At 38.4% G+C, this 18153-nt stretch overlaps 4 protein-coding genes and 1 pseudogene across 7 annotated transcripts; 3 read left to right on the top strand and 2 right to left on the bottom strand.

Moving 5' to 3' along the window:
* The first annotated feature begins 6 nt into the window (after positions 1–6).
* On the top strand, positions 7–610 carry LOC130511718 (cysteine-rich receptor-like protein kinase 17). Its single transcript, XM_057009172.1, has 2 exons — positions 7–71; positions 165–610. The coding sequence occupies exons 1-2, from the start codon at positions 39–41 to the stop codon at positions 489–491; spliced, it is 360 nt and encodes a 119-aa protein (XP_056865152.1). The 5' UTR covers positions 7–38; the 3' UTR covers positions 492–610.
* A 785-nt stretch (positions 611–1395) lies between these two features.
* Positions 1396–4504, top strand: LOC130511714 (cysteine-rich receptor-like protein kinase 11). 2 transcript variants are annotated; one of them, XM_057009166.1, is made up of 7 exons: positions 1396–2314; positions 2699–2830; positions 2960–3081; positions 3179–3392; positions 3492–3729; positions 3812–3965; positions 4044–4504. In XM_057009166.1, exons 1-7 carry the CDS (start codon positions 1498–1500, stop codon positions 4332–4334), a joined length of 1968 nt encoding a protein of 655 aa, XP_056865146.1. In that variant the 5' UTR covers positions 1396–1497; the 3' UTR covers positions 4335–4504. The 2 variants fall into 2 exon arrangements, with proteins under 2 accessions (XP_056865146.1, XP_056865145.1); XM_057009165.1 differs by having other exon boundaries at positions 1398–2329.
* Positions 4505–5966: 1462 nt separating this feature from the next.
* On the top strand, positions 5967–8423 carry LOC130511716 (cysteine-rich receptor-like protein kinase 15; annotated as a pseudogene).
* A 26-nt stretch (positions 8424–8449) lies between these two features.
* LOC130511713 (cysteine-rich receptor-like protein kinase 10) lies at positions 8450–11021 on the bottom strand. The gene is made up of 7 exons (XM_057009164.1): positions 10098–11021; positions 9895–10032; positions 9690–9808; positions 9388–9604; positions 9072–9309; positions 8840–8990; positions 8450–8762 (listed from the first exon to the last, which is right to left on the bottom strand). Exons 1-7 carry the CDS (start codon positions 10891–10893, stop codon positions 8481–8483), a joined length of 1941 nt encoding a protein of 646 aa, XP_056865144.1. The 5' UTR covers positions 10894–11021; the 3' UTR covers positions 8450–8480.
* A 3832-nt stretch (positions 11022–14853) lies between these two features.
* LOC130494581 (cysteine-rich receptor-like protein kinase 10) lies at positions 14854–18089 on the bottom strand. Of its 3 annotated transcripts, none has more exons than XM_057009169.1 (5): positions 17228–18089; positions 16956–17111; positions 16527–16645; positions 16301–16420; positions 14854–16174 (listed from the first exon to the last, which is right to left on the bottom strand). In XM_057009169.1, exons 1-5 carry the CDS (start codon positions 18021–18023, stop codon positions 16130–16132), a joined length of 1236 nt encoding a protein of 411 aa, XP_056865149.1. In that variant the 5' UTR covers positions 18024–18089; the 3' UTR covers positions 14854–16129. The 3 variants fall into 3 exon arrangements, with proteins under 3 accessions (XP_056865149.1, XP_056865148.1, XP_056865150.1); XM_057009168.1 differs by having other exon boundaries at positions 14854–16169; XM_057009170.1 differs by having other exon boundaries at positions 14854–16169; positions 16956–17093.
* Positions 18090–18153: the final 64 nt, after the last annotated feature.

The following is an 18153-nucleotide window of genomic DNA, read 5'->3' as shown; positions in this document are numbered from 1 at the left end:
AGATCATTAGTGGCAAAAAGAATAGCAGCTTCCGTCAGATGGATGGTTTAGTTAACAACTTAGTCACATATGTGAGCAGCTAGAACATAATATAGTCTCAAACTATTATTGATTCTTTTAAGTAATGATAAAAGTTCTGAATATATTTTACATAACTTCTACAGGTTTGGAGACTTTGGGAGAACAAATCATTGCCTGATCTCGTTGATCCTGGTATCAAAGAAGACAGTAACATCGATGAAGTTGTTAGATACATTCATATTGGACTGTTATGCGTTCAAGGAAATCCTGCAGATCGTCCCAAAATGTCAACGATTCAACAAATGCTCACAACCAGCTCTATTAGTCTGCCTGTACCTCTGCCACCTGGATTTTTTTTTGGGAACAGGCCAGGAACGACCATGTCAGGCCTGGACCCCAGTCAATCGAGCAGCAAGTCTTATACTTGTTCTGTGGATGAAGCAACAATCACTGATGTTAATCCTCGTTGAATAGTCAAGATGTTCTGTTTAGTTCACTTGTTTCTAGTTTCCACAAAGGCTTGTCACTTGTTTTATGTCCACATATGTAAAAGTTCGACTGATTTAGCATAAAACTCGATATTAAAATTTGGAGAGTAAGTTTAGTTATAAAGAAACTTTATAGTTGACAAAAAAAAAGAAACTTTACAAAGAACACATAACTTGGGAAACAAGCAACCGAAAGACCCTGAGCTTAAAGGTTGTATGGCTCTGTTTTATTGTGTTACTTTGACAAAGGCGTGTCACTTGTTTTATGTCCATGCATAAAAAGGTTCATGGCCACTCAACAATATTTGCAGATTATCTTCAGGTATTGTATAATAAAGAAGAAAATTTACAAGTATAACCTTAGAGAATACGAATAAAGCAGAGGAGTCTCTTACCACACTCCAGGTCAAGCTGGTTTTTTACTAGACCTGGAACTTGTTCCTTGGATGTCAAGCAACGATAAGCCATATTGGCCTAAACCTTGGTCCTTGATCTCATTCACAAAATAAGAATTGCTGAATTATGCAGTGTATTCTCATCAGGCTGATTTACGTCACGCTTGACAAAAAAATTACGTCGTTTTCTCAGTCAAAACAAACAAAATTAATGCCACTTGAACAAATCTATTTCGTATTCGATCTCTTTCATCCTAAATTGTTTATGTGGTTGCGGTCCATTATAATATGCTAATCACCAGTGAACAACACGTCACACGTTAACATCTTCTAAGACCTTCCAATTTTTAATGTAAATAATTCGATTTAAACTAACGCTAACTTTGATTTCCCAAATAACCGTCTCCCAAAATACTATAGTCAAATGTTGGTCCCTTGGTCTCATTAAATATTTTGGAGCCTCCACTTTTGAAAAAGCCAACTTATTAATGTATGCCTATCAACCCTTTTTCAAAAAAGAAAAAAAAAACGTATACGCCTATTTAACATTTACCTATTCAAGACACCAAAAGACTAAACATAAACTTGAAAAAATGTGTCGGATCAGTCTCTTTCCACTTCTCTTATCCGTCCTTGTGACTTTTAGTTTCATCTCAGTGTCCGGACAGATTTGCCTGAACACAACGGGAACTTTCAGACCAAACACTACGTATGACTCAAACCGTCGACTCATTCTCTCGTCTCTTGCCTCTAACGTCACGTCTCGAGACGGTTTCTTCTACAACTCCTCGATCGGGCAAGAACCAGACCGAGTCTACGCGATGGGCTTGTGCATCCCTGGAGCTCAATCAAAACACTGCTCAGAGTGCATAACTAAAGCAGTGACAGATATGATACAGAACTGTCCTAACCAAACTGAGGCTTTCTCATGGCCAGGCACCGAAACTCTCTGCATGGTTCGGTATGCGAACAGTTCCTTCTTCGGATCAATGAACCTAGAGCCGAACTCATTAAGATACAACACTGGGAACATCACCATTAACATGTCGGAGTTCGAAAGAATTTGGGATGCGTTTATGATTAAGCTGATAGATACGGCTTCAGCGGGACGCAGTGGAGCTTCATCGTCTTCTAGTGGTAAGTACTATGCAGCGGATATCACATCGTTGACTACGTTTCAGCGAGTTTACGCGTTGATGGAGTGTACACCGGATTTGTCTCCGGAGAATTGTGAAGCTTGTCTCCGAGCAAATGTTAGGAGGTATCAAGAGTGTTGCCGTGGGAATCAAGGCGGCGTTGCTAGGCGGCCGAGCTGTTTTTTCCGGTGGGATCTTTATCCGTTCTTAGGGGCTTTTGATAATATATCCACCAAAGCAGCTCCGCAGCAACCTTTGACCGGCGACGGAGACGGTACGGAAAAGAAAGGTACTATGTCCTTTTAACGTTTTAAAATGTAAAATTTAGTTATTGAAGACTTTCATAAGAATATAAAAAGACATCAAGTCGAACAAAATTGGATGACGTTTAGATAAGTATGGAACCTCAAAAAGGAGAAATTAAACGTGACACTTTCAAAAAATTCTTAAACAATTGATTTTTATTATTTGTTTTTTTTGGTTTCTCTATTAAAACTTAGCGAAGTTTCATTTTTTATTCTAATTATAATTTCGGTAAATAAATGAGAAAAGTGATTTGTCAAGAAAAAAACGAAGAGAAGAAGAAATTTGTAAAATTTTGATGTAATTTCACTTAGGTGTAATAATATTCTTACCTTGGTGACTGTTGACTGCGTAGATGGCGATTCCCTTTCAGTGGGAGCTATCGTTGGAATTGTGGCTGCGATCATTGTCATCGTCTTGGTGCTGCTCGCTCTTGCGTTTGTCTTTTACCGGAGGAGAAAATCGCACGAAGAAGTTGATTTTCAATGTGAGTTTATCGGTGGTATCTGCCCCAAGTCCAAGCACCTTTGTTCACTTTGTTGATCTTTTTCTGGCTCAACAAGAGAAGTGAATTTCTTTCAGCCTAATTAACATTATTTCTCTTTTTTCTGTGCAGCTGTTGATGATATCTCAACTACACATTCATTACAATTCGATTTTAAGACTATTGAAGCTGCAACAGATAAGTTTTCGAGCAGTAACAGGCTAGGTCAAGGTAGATTCGGTGAAGTGTACAAGGTATAGTTAAGTTTGTTCAACTTCTTTTTCTGTTATTTCACTTGAAAGTTTGAAACTTTGAATCAATATGGGTTTGTAAAAATGTCAATTTCATTAGGGTATACTTCCAAACGGAACTGAAGTTGCTGTGAAGAGACTGTCCAAAACATCAGGACAATGTGCACTACTAGAGTTCAAGAACGAGGTTCTTGTTGTTACAAAGCTTCAGCATAGACATATTGTTAGGCTTCTTGGGTGTTGTTTGGAGCCGGAAGAAAAGATTATAGTCTACGAGTTTGTTCCTAACAATAGCCTTGATTATCTACTTTTTGGTAGGTTGCGGTCAATACTACTACTATATTTTATCGAAATCATAATGATATAGCTATTCTTAAAAACTGTGTGCTTTATGTGTATGCATGGATGTGTAGACCCTTCAAAGCAAGGTCAGTTGGATTGGACAATGAGATACAAGATCATTACAGGGATTGCTCGAGGAATTTTATATCTTCAACAAGATTCACGGCTTATAATCATACACCGTGACCTTAAAACCAGTAACATTCTTTTAGATGCAGATATAAACCCGAAAATTACGGGTTTTGGCATGGCCAGGATTACCATGGCTGACCAAACCCTTGAAAATACAAGCAGAATAGTTGGAACATAGTAATTTCTCTTCCCCTTTGAGATCCTATGAATTGAAGTCTTTGATTGTCATCTATATGCTCAAATTCACTCTATGTTTCAGCGGTTATATGTCTCCTGAGTATGCATTGCATGGCCAGTTCTCCACAAAATCTGATGTATATAGCTTTGGGGTCTTAGTTTTGGAGATTATTATTGGCAAGAAGAATAGCAGCTTCCACGAAACAGATAGTAATGGTAGCAACTTGGTCACTTATGTAAGTACATAAACAGAAACAATCTTCTTGTAACTACGATCAGGTTTCAATGTATTTAATCGATCTATCCTTGTGTAGGCATGGAAGCTTTGGAGAAATGGCTCACCGTTAGAACTTGTGGATCCATTTGTTAGAGAGAGTTGTGACAGCAGTGAAGTTGTCAGATGCATCCATATTGCATTGTTATGTGTTCAAGAGAACCCTATGGATCGTCCAACTTTGTCGACAATCATCTTGATGCTCACTAGTAACACAATCACCTTACCTGTGCCTCAACAACCTGGATTTTTTGTCCAAATCACACGTGATCAAAACTCATCAGCTGTAGATTTGGAGTCAGGTCAATCTACTGGTCCATTAGTGAGTTAAATCTTCGTTGAAGATCAATCTTGATGTGGACTTGAATCTCCCTGTGTTTTGTTTCTCAGATTAGACTTCACTCTCATTTTATTCTGTGTGATTGTAAATTTATAATCGAGTTCTTAAATATGAATTTTGAAAGTTCTTAGTTAATAATAAAGGCAACTCACTAATGATGACCAGACACTCTGCTTTTCACTCTTAGGTTCGTATATTGAGATTATAGTCTTTCCATACCGCCAGCACCCAGTAGTCATTTTTATTGTTAATGTACACCGAAATTCACGTTGCTAAATTAGCAAGAGCCACAATAACTAAACACTCACACACGCACACACAAGACAGAAGATGGGAAAGAAGAGTTCTGTATCAGTCCTCTGTTTCTGCACAATATGTATTGTGTGAACTTTTAAAAAGAAGTTCCTTTGGAGCCTCGTTAAATATGGAAGTATTTCTATGTGTATAACTTTTGTGATGCTTCTACATTGTTTTCATACTTTTTGTTGGTTTATCATTTGTCCCAAACTGTCGACAATAATGTATGGGCACTATCATCTCTGTCATTTTATCTGTTTCTCAACCTCTCGGATTCTTCTCACCACAAACTAGACGCAACCAAGATTCAAGGCTGTCTAGGATACGGTCCATATCCCATACTATAAATGATGTAAACAATTAGAGATCTGGATCATCGTTGAAGCTGTTAAACAATGTCTCAGGTAATGTTTTTTTTCTTCTCCAGGTAATGTGTTATTCAACAATTCAACATAAAAAAATAAGAAGAGACTTATATACACTTAGTAAAAAAGAGTACATGGCATAATGCCATATCTTTCTTTTAAGAAGAATAGTTTACCGGTGGGTTCACCCGGTTGGTCTTTATCTCCATTCCTCTTTTCTATAAAAGGAGACGATTATCTTAACTCGGTGTCGAGTTTTGATTTCAGCTTCCTCATCCACGAGGGCTGGTTTTCAACGTCACTATATGTGACTATTTCTATGCTATCCGACTTTGTCGTGAAGGCTACTTCGACTCATTCAAGCCCTGTCTCGAATCCGCTGTCATCTTCGATTGAAGAATTATCTTGTTTATTTTACGTTGTTGTAGTTTATGCTTTCAATCAAAGAGGATGGATAATTCCCTCTAGCCATTGTAATCAAGAAGTTTAAGGTTTAATGAAATTAAGTTGTGTTTCAAAAAAAAAAAGAGTACATGAGAAAGGGAAAGCAAGACAAGAAAGTTCCAAAGGCCATGTTTTTCTTGTCTTGTTCTTGTCTGACTTAGGTGCCGACTGGTTTTCCCGCTACCACCCGCAAACGCAGCTTTTGCGGTTTATAGCAGTTGTTGGCGTTTCGAAACAATCACTGAAAACGCTACAAATCGCTTCAAACCGCTCCGAACCTCTTAAAATCAAAAGCTGGTTCCAGCTAGCTTTGCGGTTGCGGGCGGTTGCGGGAGGGTAAAATTTTTTTCTTTAAAAACAGAATAAATAAAAATAATACTAAAAATATCCAATAAAAAATTTCAACTGAAATAATAGAAATTGTAAAATGTATTCATATTATATTTCAATTTATATTATAAAATTCAAAACTAAAATATTTTCTATAAATTTTTAAAATTGAATAATAGGATTTTATAAATATAAATTTTATATTTATCATATTATTATGATTTTTAATATTTTTATAATTACATAAAATGTAAATATTGTTAAATTATTATTTAACAGATGTTGCGTTTTGTAGTTTACCAGTCATAAGAGTCCCGCAAACGCAACAATTTCTAACAGCTATACCAGTCGTACAAATCTCTAAAAAACGCTTAAAACCGCAACCACCCGCACCCGCAAACTCCCGCAACCGCAACCGCAACCGCAACCGCTGCGGTTACACCAGTCAGGCCCTTAGTCTAAAACCCCACTTTATACGTTCATATTTTTGTTGCATAATAAAAGTTACATTAAGAAGGAAAAAAGCGTTTACTTTGACTTTTATTGACTTACGGTGCTCGTCACTCCACAAATCATCCCCTGTTTCACGGCAATCTACGGTAGTCACAGACTCAAAAAGAGAGGAAAAATATATATATTCGTTATATAAATGAGAGCTTCATGATGTAGACCAAACTGAAAGAAGTCGAACCATGTCTTCTTGCACCACTTTCATCTTCCTTGCCCTATTCTCCTTACTCGCTAGCTTCAGAGCTTATGCTCAAAATCCTCGTTACACATTCCATTCGTGCCCAAATGCAACAACTTATACAAGAAACAGCACTTATTCCACCAATCTCAAAACCCTTTTGTCCTCTCTCTCTTCCCCCGACGCCTCCTACTCCACCGGATTCCAGAACGCCACGGTGGGACGCGATCCCGACAGGGTCACAGGACTTTTCCTCTGCCGAGGAGACGTCTCGCCTGAAGTTTGCCATCGCTGCGTCGCCTTCTCAGTCAACGATACCTTAGCTCGGTGTCCCAATGAGAGTGAGGTCGTGCTTTACTACGAGGAGTGCATGCTCAGATACTCTCACCAAAATATTCTATCGACCCTTGTGTACGAAGGAGGGTTTATCTTGCTGAACGGTAATATTATTTCATCTAATCAAGAAGACAGGTTCGAAGATTTGGTGTCGACCACGATGAACCAAGCTGCCGACAAAGCAGCTAATAGTTCTAAGAAGTTCTATACGATCAAAGCCAATTGGACCGCACTCCAGAGTTTATACGGTCTGGTTCAGTGCACTCCTGATCTGACACGATATGAATGTTTGCGTTGCCTGCATCGATCCATCGATGGGATGCCTCTTAATAGAATTGGGGGTAGACTTTTCTGGCCTAGTTGTAACTCAAGGTACGAGCTTTACTCGTTCTTCAACGAAAACGACACTAGAACACCTGAAGAACAACATGCACCGCCGCCACCATCGCCATCACCGCTACCACCTCCTCCGGCGTCTATTTCTCCTGTCTCATCTCTTACACGAACTGGTGAACTCTTTTATCTTCCTCTGTTTTTTACTCTGGTTTCTCTAAATATTCAATACTATCCGATCTCAAGAAAATGTTTATTTTTTTATATGCAGGTAAACATGATAATTCAAAAGTGTTAATAGTAGCCATCGTTGTGGGTGTTGTAGTGGCGGTTCTGATTTTAATAGCTGGTTATTGTTTCCTTGCAAAGAGGACAAAGAAGATTTCAGACAATGCACCAGCTTTTTATGGTAAAGATTGCAGTGGAATAACAACCTTAACTAGGTTTAGATTATTTCACCGATCAGTTTTTTTTTTTGTCTCATCTGATTGCTATGAATTATTGTGCAACAGGGGACGATATTACAACCATTGAGTCACTGCAACTTGATTATAGAATTATTCAAGCTGCAACAAATAACTATTCCGAAAATAATAAAATTGGTGAAGGTGGATTTGGTGAGGTTTACAAGGTACTACTATTCCTTAACTTGGCATGAGTTTCTGCAAATTTTCTTAAAAAAATTGTGTGAACACATTTTGATAACGAGATGGTGCTGATGGAAACGGACAGGGAACTTTCGCGAATGGGGTTGAAGTTGCGGTAAAGAGACTGTCAAAATCATCAAGACAAGGTGACACAGAGTTCAAGAACGAGATTGTTGTTGTTGCAAAGCTCCAGCATAGAAATTTGGTTAGGCTCCTAGGATTTTCTCTAGAACAAAAAGAGAGGATACTGGTCTAGAGTATGTGCCCAACAAAAGCCTTGATTACTTCCTCTTTGGTCAGTTGATTATTGCTTTGTTTCAATAATTATTTAGCCTTATTCTTGAAACTTGGGATTACAAGTCTTTAGAGTTTACTATAATTCCATGGATATGCACACACAGACCCTGCAAAGCAACCTCAGCTGGACTGGACTCGACGATATAAGATCATTGGAGGGATTGCACGGGGAATTTTGTATCTCCATCAAGATTCATGGCTCACAATTATACACCGTGACCTCAAAGCAACTAACATTCTCCTAGATGTGGATATGAATCCAAAAGTTGCTGATTTTGGAATGGCGAGGATCTTTGGGATAGATCAAACCCAAGATAATACAAGCAGGATAGCTGGCACCTAGTAAGTCTTCCACTCATCTTCTCGTAATTAAGATGAAGTTTGTTAAACATGATTTTGCCTATTTACAAATTCTTTTTTTGTGAGTTCCAGCGGTTACAAGAGGGTCTTTTCCAAGTCTACTCTGAAAGAAAAGACCTGGTTGCCTAGGGACGGGTAATGTCACAGTATTACTAGTGAGCATCAGAACAATGGTTGACAAGGGTGGACGCTCTACAGGATCTTCTTGAACACACAAAAGACCTATATGGACACATCGAACAACTTCATTCCTTTGGAAATTATCTAAAATCATTGGATCCATGAGGTCTAGCGGTGTCCCATTACTCCAGAGCCTCCATGCCTAGAATATTATTTTAAGCAATCAGAAATTGCAACCATGGTCAGGTAAATATGGAACTTGATTGGCTAAACACTTACATATGAAACCAAGTCATGTGCACCGTCTGTTTGGTAGAAGCTGCTATTCTTCTTGCCGCTTATAATCTCAAGGACTAAGACTCCGAAGCTATAGACATCTGATTTCATTGAGTACTGACCATGCATTGCATACTCAGGAGACATGTAACCACTGAAACCCGACAACAATACTTTAGTATGTTGGCCACAAAAATTCATTAAATGTATGAGTAGTTTAAAAGACAAAACTTACTAGGTCCCCACTATCCTGCTTGTATTCTCCTCTGTTTGGTTCATTCCAAAGATCCTAGCCATTCCAAAATCGGCAATTTTAGGATTCATGTTCGCATCCAGAAGAACGTTACTTGCTTTAAGGTCACGGTGTATAATCGTGAGCCGTGAATCTTGATGAAGATAAAGAATCCCTCGAGCAATTCCACCAATAATCTTGTATCGCCGAGACCAATCCAGCTGACTTTTCTTTGCAGGGTCTGCACACACCATAGAGTAGAATCAGCTTTAAATATTTCCAAGAATTGACAAAAGAATCGTTGAGAAGGGAAACTAACCAAAGATGAAGTAATCAAGGCTTTCATTAGGCACATACTCATATACTAGTACCCTCTCTTTTCCTTCTAGACAAAACCCGACAAGTCTAACCAGATTTCTATGTAGTAGCTTTGCAACAAGAATAACCTCGTTTTTAAACTCTGCAACTGCAACTTCAGTTCCATCCGATAATGACAGTCTCTTCACTGCAACTTCAGTTCCATCCGATAATGTACCCTAGCGTTATCACCACCATTATGTTGGCCTCAAATGGTAAGGAAAAGAAAAACATATCCCAAGGCAGTTAAGGAACTATAATTACCTTGTACACCTCTCCAAATCCACCTTGGCCTATCTTATTACTTTCTGCAAAATCATTAGTAGCAGTTTGGATTGATCTGTAATCAAGCTGCAGTGATTCTGCGGTTGTTATATCATCTCCTGGTGCATAAAAGAAATTCTTAGAAGCAGGAAAGAGAATCTGAACATTGACATAAATCAGATTATAATTCAATTGACATCTTTACCATCAAATGCAGATGCTGTGTCAAAAGTCTTCTTTGCCCTCTTTGCAAGGAAACAATAACAAGCTATGAAAAGCAGAGCAACCACTATAATAGGAACCACAATGGCTACCACTAGTACACTTGAACTCCCACCTTTCCCTGTTATTCAGACATCATTAGCATTGATATCAGACAGTGGGAGCGGTAAAGACAAGAGTTCTAACCCGGCGGCGGCGGAGGAACTGAAACCGGCGGTAGTGGTGCCGGCGGAGGTGTTGTAATGGCGGATTCGTTGTAAAATGCGTAAAGCTCGTATCTTGAACTACAGCTATGTACAATAAATCTTCCTCCAATTTTATCAGTAGGTAACTGATTGATGCCCTGTTGCAGGCAACTCAAACAGTCTTGTCTTGTCAGATCAGGAGTGCACTGAACCAGCCCATATAAATTCTGTGATGCAGTCCAGTTAGCTTTTCTAGCATCGAATTTTCTGGGACTGTCCGCAGCTTCACTGGCGGCTTGGTTCATCGTTGACAAGACCAAATCTCTGAACTGGTCTTTTTGGCTGGATGTAATATTTTGGCCGTTCCACGTGACAACTCCTCCGTTGGTGCTTAACGTCGAGAGGATGTTCCGGTTAGAGTATCTTACCATACACTCATCGTAGTAGAGCACGACCTCTCTCTCGTTCGGACACCGAGTTGAGGTGTCGTTGACGACAAAGGCGACGCATCTACGACAAACTTCCGGCGAATAGTCTAACCTGCAAAGGAAAAGTCCGGTGACACTGTCGGTGCCTTGTCCCGAGGTGGCGGTTTGGAATCCGGTTGAGTAAGAGGCGTTGTTGGAAGAGAGAGAGGACAAGAGGGTTCTGAGATTGGTGGAGTAAGTGCTGTTTCGTGTGTAAGTTGTCGTGTTTGGACAGACGTGGTATACGTAAGTGGGATCTTGAGCATAAGCTCTGAAGCTAGCGAGAAAGGAGAAAAGGAAGAGAAAGATCAAAGAGGCCCAAGAAGACATAACTTGCTTTTGAGAAATTCCGATATACTGATGAAATAAAATTTGAATTTTGATTCTCTGTGTTTGTGTAGATTTACAATGAAAACAGAGGATGGTTCTGTGACGTGTGCCAGACGAAAAAGTCAAGGTTTTTGTATTCAAAACTCGTGTCCAACTTGTGCTCATCTACAACAAAACTATTAAAATATGGTATAAATAAAAAATATTAAATGCGAAAATATTTGTGGATGGCCTTTGATCGGTTCATTAGTAGAAATGCGTCAAGATTGGTTTGCAAAGGAAGAGACTCTTCGTAGTTGGCATTATTTCAAACATAATTTTCTTTGGTATTGACTGATGATAATTATAAAAATTCCCACGCGGTGACGGTGTAAGCAAAAGAAAAAAAAAACTCGTTTTCATCTTTGTCCCTACTACAAGAATCCTCTGTCTTTCCACTTTGGTCAATTGAATTGTTCATCTTCTTCTGAGTTCTTTGTAGGTAACTCCTTAAAGTAGGTCATATACATTAGGGGTGGGCACTTCGGTTATTTTGTCGGTTCGGTTCGGGTTCGGTTCGGTTTGGTTAATTCGGTTCTAGAATTTTTCCAGTCGAAATAAACCATAGTTAGTTCGGTTTGGATCGGTTTCGGTTCGGTTTATTCGGTTCGGTTTGCATTTCGGTTCGGTTTAGTCAAATTTTTATAAATTTATTTGTAAAATCATGTTGTAATTCATAAATGTATGGTTTTTTTTGAAAAAGGCATGGTTGTCATGAAATAATAGCGTTGGTCATAATAAAAAATTAAAGTCACAAATATAGTTTATAACTTTATAAGAACTCAATAAAACCAAAATTATCTAGATAAGAGAAAAAAATCAACATCATTGTCTCTTATACCATTAAAAATAAAAAAAGCCTGCAATGAATCATCTTCCTTCATCAAAAACCTGCAACAAATCAATAAATAGTATGTTATACATAAATTATACGATTATTTACTTATATTTTTACTATAACTCTATACCTATGATTCCATTATTGTTCTTTTCACTAACTAAAATTGAAAACAGAACACATCTTTGAGAGAATTACAATAATAGCTACACAAAAGCATGAAACCATATAAATGTTATTATATTTAAGAAAGATTATTACCTCTATATAAAATGTTATAGTTCGTCTAACTAGACGTGTGCACTTCATTCCCATGGGGATTAAACTCTACAGAAAAAAAAGAAACATCAGAAATTAGTTGAGAGATTAAACATATAAAATACTGTTAAATATGATCTTAGAAAAAAGAAAAGTAAAACACCTTCTTCAAGTGAATCCATAAACTTGTTCTCCTCCTCTAGATGGTCAAGAGACCTCATTGCTTCGGAACGTAGAGAAGCACGTAACCAATCTTGAGTCAGTACCAATGTTTCAACCATATCAGGAGTCAAACAACTTCTATATTGGTCTAGAACACGACTTCCAGTGCTAAAAGCTGACTCAGATGCCACAGATGATACGGGTACCGCAAGAACTTCTCTTGCCATTAAAGACATGACTGGATACTTTGAACTATTTGTCTTCCACCAGCTTAGTATATCAAAAGGAAGTCCGAGCTCATTTCCAGTAGCTACAAACAAATCTTCCTTTAGATATCTATCTAACTCATTCAAAACTTCAGAAGTAGTCTTTTTAGCAACCATAAATCTGAGGAAAGGATCATCAATACTCTCAACATCCATATCCTGAGAGTTTTGAGTCGCTGGGATCACATTCTCATCTCCACCAACAGAAGGAGATTGTAGATTCAAGTTGGTGTACCGATCCTGATATACTATAAATAGTCTCCGCAAAATATCCATCACCATATCAGACATTTGTGTGCACTTTGAATTACCACTTCCATATATAAGTTCAAAGCTATACTTTGTAACTACCATTTTGCGACGTGGATCAAGTACACCAGCCACTATCAAAATCTTATTGATTTTCTCCATGCCTTCCCAATATTTATCAAACTTGGCAGCCATTGCAGAAGCCATTTCTCTTAGATCAGAATCTTGGCTGAAAGCCATTTTGTTCACACTTGATTGAATTTTGCATATCTCATTGTAACAACCATTTGATGTTACCTTTATAGAAGATGAGAATGCTAAAGTCGAATCATAAAAGGACTTCAAAAACTTCACCATATGACGAGCTTTGTCCCAGTCAATTGCCACAGGAGGTCCTTTCCTCTCCTTTCCATGAGAATCAAGTTCTTTGAACCATGCATCATACGGTTTGTCCATCTCTGCCATCTTATCAAACGCAGCTTGATAATTAAGTGCACTTTTCAGCATCAAATAGGTAGAATTCCACCTAGTAACACAATCCAGCACCACACTTCCTCTTGTTATCTTCTCAGCTTCCACCCAACGCTTAAATGATTCTAGTCTCGTATTAGAAGACCGCACATATTTCACAGCATTACGAACACTTATTATGCTCTTGCTTATATCATCCAGACCTTCATTAGCAATCAAGTTAAGTATGTGTGCACAGCAACGTATGTGCATAAACTCACCATTCATTAGCAAAGAACCATTGTTCCTGTTACTCAACCGATTTTTCAAAACATTGATAGCTTTGTCATTGCTGCTTGCATTATCCAAAGTAACAGAAAAAACTTTCTCAATACCCCAATCATCCAAAGATCTCAAAAACTGATTAGCAATGGTCTCTCCTTTATGATCTGGAATAGGACTAAAACTAATAATCCTTCTATGTAAACACCAATCCGTATCAATAAAGTGTGCAGTGATGACCATATAACTCAAAGTGGTAATAGCAGTCCATATGTCAGTGGTAAAAGAGAGTGCTTGCCTATTTTGACATAAGATAGTCTTCAGTGCTGTTTTCTCAGCCTTATACAGTGCAACAGTGTCTCTCGTAATTGTTCTCCGTGATGGTATATTAAACCAAGGCACAGCTACCTCACAAAAATGTTTAAACCCATCATTCTCTACAAAAGAAAATGGCAACTCATCCATGACAATCATTTTCACCGTTGCTTTCTTGCATGCGACTTGATCAAAAGGCTTTGTCACTCCAACAACTTTACCACTATTATCACTAGTACCTCCAACAGTAGGGATGACTTTCTGAGAACCAGATTCAACATGATCCAAATAAGCCTTGCACTTTTTCATGTGTGCATTCAAGTTAGTAGTTCCACTGGTAGCAGGATTGCATGAATATGTTTTACCACAGTAGTTGCAGGAACACCTCGAGTCATCATCTTCAAGCCTAGTAAAAACATTCCATGCAGGCGATCTTGTAGGCAGTCTTCTTTTAGACTTTGGAGACTGCGTCGGAGAATCAGACTCTTTTCGTTTCTTGTTGGTAGCTTTTCCTTTATCCATCTACAAACATATGAAATTGTTAGTAAGCTAAAAGAATAGTTTGATGTTTTCACTTTTCATCTGTATAACTATAAATTTCACCTGAAGTTTTTAGAATTGACACCACCTAAAAGAAAAATATGCAAGAGAGTAGGAGAAGCAGCAAAGAGACGCTGTAGAGGTTTTAGCAGGAGAGTAGGAGACGCAGAAAAACTTTGGTTTAGGTTTTAGTTTAACTTTAGGGTTTTCCTTATAAAAATATAAGCTATTAGAAAAAGAAGGAAATTACGTGGGCCTAATCTTAGGATTTTAATAACTTGATATTAGTATATTACTTATATTTTTAATTTTAACAATTATAAAAATATTTCGGTTTATCGGTTCGGTTCGGTTTTAAACCGAACCGAACCGAACCGTTCGGGTTGGGAAAATCTTCAACCGAAAGAATGGATAGTGACTTTGGTTTGGTTCGAATCGGTTTCGGTTCGGTTGGTTCGAATCGACTCGGTTCGGTTCGGTTATTTTGCCCACCCCTAATATACATAGATAACCCCTTTCTTCCTTCCTCTTACTTCCTTTTCTCTTCCACTTTTTGAATAGACGTGGATCTTACGCATCTCCAGCTTTAAATGGCACGCACTCGCTGCTATAAAGCAGCATGGCCATCATGATGGATTCTCAGATTACAGGAGTAGAAAATAGCGGTAAGCTAATCTTCATCATATGTGACAATATAAGGCATGATTCACTTTTTGTAGGTCTCTTTGTTCATCCCCTTTGGTAATTGATTCGCGGACTCTTACGGTATCGTCGGTATGATAATAAGCCTCTGAAATCTTAAATATCAAGAACCTGACTTTGAGAAGTTTTGTATGTCAACAGTTTCCAATGTTTTTTTCTTCGTCTTCTATTGTTTAATAAATCCAACACAATTGTCACTCAGGATTATGGTAAGCACCTGACGATGTTACAACTTACAAGGTTTAACTCATGCTTTCGAACCTCATAAACATAGTATTTACACCACTTTTTTATCAAGTTTTACATTGACAGATAACATTTCAATAAACAGTTAACCGTTTGTTCAAGAGAAAATATGAGATACCAATCAACGTATGGCTAAAGTCGTTGAACACATATTCATTTGCATTTCCAACTTTCAGATCTGGAAGTATTGAGAGAAATATGGAATGGTTTGTAATTTTTTTTTGGCATCCAAAGAAAAGTTTTATTAAGCAACTAAAGGTTCGCATAAGCTAGCTTCGTGAGCCAGCCATGGAAGAGCCTTATCTCCCAAGAAACAAAAGTTTGAAGCACGTGATCGTCCTGCCTTAGAGAGACAGTCCGCACGGCCATTAAATAAACGACTAATAAAATTAAAAGAGATAGAAGAGAACTCTGAGCATAAGAAATCGATCTCTATCAAGCTCAGGTCCAAGAGCAGGCCACTCCTGCGGCTTGTTGATGAGTCGAACAAATTGCTGGCAGTCTGATTCAACAATCACTCGCAAACACCTATCTTCCTTGTCTCCTTCAGAGCCCAGCTTAAAGCTTCGGCTTCGGCATAGAGTGGCGAGGCTACCTTGTCATATTTCTTAATGCCAATTAGCCTCATTCGTCGGTCTTCGAAGAGGATAAAGCCGAGCCCTGTTTTTTCGTTTTTGTCCTTCCATGAGGTGTCTACCTGGCATATCCATTTGCAGTCCGTATCGCGATGCTCAAGGGCTCTTCTTGTGTCTACCGCTAGCGTGCTTTCTTCTGCATTGGTCTCGACGATTTGTGCTATACACCACGCTTCCGCTTCGCTGCTAGTTAGCTGGAGTGTGTCAAGTGGCGATACATCCTTTGCGTTGAAGCATTTCTCATTACGTGCTTTTCATATATACCAAATCATCCATGGGAATATAGAGACGTTTCTGTCCTGCATTGATGTACCAAATCATAAATGTAACTGACCAGAGAGGAAGTAATCAAGGCTTTTGTTGGGCACATATTCGTAGACCAATATCCTTTCTTCACGTTCTATAGAAAACCCCATAAGCCTTACCAAATTTCTATGCTGAAGCTTTGCAACAACAACAACCTCGTTCTTGAACTCTGTTTCACCTTGTCCTGATGATTTTGGTAGTCTTTTCACTGCAACTTCAGTCCCATTCGAAAATGTACCCTGCAAATTTGGCACCATCCCAGTTATTTAAATGTGTTTGGCACAGAATTTCACAGAAAAATACACAGCCTCAGCCGCAATTAAGGATGTATACTAGTGATAGTACCTTGTAAACCTCGCCAAATCCACCTTGACCAATCTTATTATTCTCTGAATAATCATTTGTTGCAGCTTGAATTGTTCTATAATCAAGTTGCAGCGACTCTATTGTTGTTATATCATCTCCTGTTGCACAATAGTAATTAGAAAAAGAGATTGGCCAGTGATAGTAATAGAATCCAATAAAGATAGTTAAGTCATCCGCATCAAAAAAAAGTTTCAAGAAGTCTTTTAACGTATATATTAATATTATAGTGGAGAATTGACATAAATCTCTCAAGCTTTGAAGGGTTTTGATATGAGTCTCTCAAGTTTTTTATTTTTCCTGCTAAAATCTCTCAAGTTTTTCTCACTGTAATATTAATAAATGTGGTGAAAGATTCTCTTTGAAAAAAAAAATCCACTAACTATGCTCTTAAATCATTTAAATCTTTACCATAGAAATCTGGTTTATTATCAGAATTCTTCTTTTTCCTCTTTGCAAGGAAACAATAACCAGCTATAGAAACCACAAAAGCGATTATAATAGCCACAAGGATGGCTATGACTACCACACTTGAATTCCCACCTTTGCCTGCGTTTAGAAGACCATCTGTTTAATATAAAATCAATCACAAGGAGACAATAAATATGAAAAATCCTAAATGTATTGCTAATTTCAAGAAATCAGGGCAAAAGAAACAGAGTAATTAAGAAGAAAGACTTAACTAGGTCTTGGAGCAGATGACACCGGAGGAGTAGAAGCCGCTAGGGGCGGTGTCTTAACGTCTGTTTCGTTGTAGAACTCGAAAAGTTCGTACCTAGAATTACAGCTAGGGAATAGAAGTCTTGCTCCTTTACTTTTAAAAGGCAATAGGTTGATGGACTTTTGCAGACAGAACAAACAGTCTTGTCTTGTCAGATCAGGAGTGCACTGAACTAGGACGTACAAATTCTCGTATTCTTTCCACTTGGCATTTCTCTCACAGAAATATCTAGAACTGTTCGCTGCTTCGAGGGCGGCTTCGATCATCGTGGTCAACACCAATTTTTCGAACTGGTCTTCATAGTTGTACCCAATACTGTAACCGTTATACCATAAAAACTCTCCACTGAGTGTGAGGTTTGAGAAAATATAACGGTCCGAGTATCTGAGCATACAACGATTGTAATAGATAGTGGCATCACTCTGATTGGGACACTTGGTTAAGATATCTTTGACGGAAAAGGAGACGCAGTCACTACAAGCTTCTTGCGAGACGTCACCTCGGCAGAGGAAAAGTCCAGTGACTCTGTTCGGTGCTTGTCCCACCGTAGCGTTTTGGAAGCCGGTGGAGTATGAGGCGTTGCCAGATGAGAGAGAGGACAGAAGTATTTTGAGATTAGTGAAGTAAGTGCTGTTAGCTGAATAGCTTGTCGTATTGCCACAGAAATGGTATATGTAACCGTGATCTTGAGCCGAAGCTCTGAAGCTAGTGAGGAAGGAGAAAAGAAACATGAAGATGAACGAGGCACGAGAAGACATGGTTTGGTTTCCCTGATTTGGGGTTCAGACTATGAAGGTCCCATTTATAAAAGAGCCCTCTCTTGGTTTGCGACGACCATAATCAAGACTTTCAAACAATTATAAGTAAAAAGTTTAGGCTATATTCTAT

The sequence above is a fragment of the Raphanus sativus genome, chromosome 4 (genome assembly GCF_000801105.2).
Source record: "Raphanus sativus cultivar WK10039 chromosome 4, ASM80110v3, whole genome shotgun sequence".
NCBI lineage: Eukaryota > Viridiplantae > Streptophyta > Magnoliopsida > Brassicales > Brassicaceae > Raphanus > Raphanus sativus.
This window is presented reverse-complemented; position numbering and strand designations above follow the sequence as displayed.

Excerpts from the sequence above, each read along its gene's own strand:
- LOC130511718 (XM_057009172.1), top strand. The coding sequence starts at position 39 with ATGGATGGTTTAGTTAACAACTTAGTCACATAT. Across the intron at positions 72-164 it reads TTAACAACTTAGTCACATAT|GTTTGGAGACTTTGGGAGAA; the intron begins GTGAGCAGCTAG and ends TAACTTCTACAG.
- LOC130511714 (XM_057009165.1), top strand. The coding sequence starts at position 1,498 with ATGTGTCGGATCAGTCTCTTTCCACTTCTCTTATCCGTCCTTGTGACT. Across the intron at positions 2,831-2,959 it reads CGAAGAAGTTGATTTTCAAT|CTGTTGATGATATCTCAACT; the intron begins GTGAGTTTATCG and ends TTTTCTGTGCAG. Across the intron at positions 3,393-3,491 it reads CCTTGATTATCTACTTTTTG|ACCCTTCAAAGCAAGGTCAG; the intron begins GTAGGTTGCGGT and ends ATGGATGTGTAG.
- LOC130511713 (XM_057009164.1), bottom strand. The coding sequence starts at position 10,893 with ATGTCTTCTTGGGCCTCTTTGATCTTTCTCTTCCTTTTCTCCTTTCTC. Across the intron at positions 9,605-9,689 it reads GATTTGGAGAGGTGTACAAG|GGTACATTATCGGATGGAAC; the intron begins GTAATTATAGTT and ends TGATAACGCTAG. Across the intron at positions 8,991-9,071 it reads AGCAGGATAGTGGGGACCTA|TGGTTACATGTCTCCTGAGT; the intron begins GTAAGTTTTGTC and ends GTCGGGTTTCAG.
- LOC130494581 (XM_057009168.1), bottom strand. The coding sequence starts at position 18,023 with ATGTCTTCTCGTGCCTCGTTCATCTTCATGTTTCTTTTCTCCTTCCTC. Across the intron at positions 17,112-17,227 it reads GTCATCTGCTCCAAGACCTA|ATGGTCTTCTAAACGCAGGC; the intron begins GTTAAGTCTTTC and ends TATATTAAACAG. Across the intron at positions 16,646-16,955 it reads TAATAAACCAGATTTCTATG|GAGATGATATAACAACAATA; the intron begins GTAAAGATTTAA and ends ATTGTGCAACAG.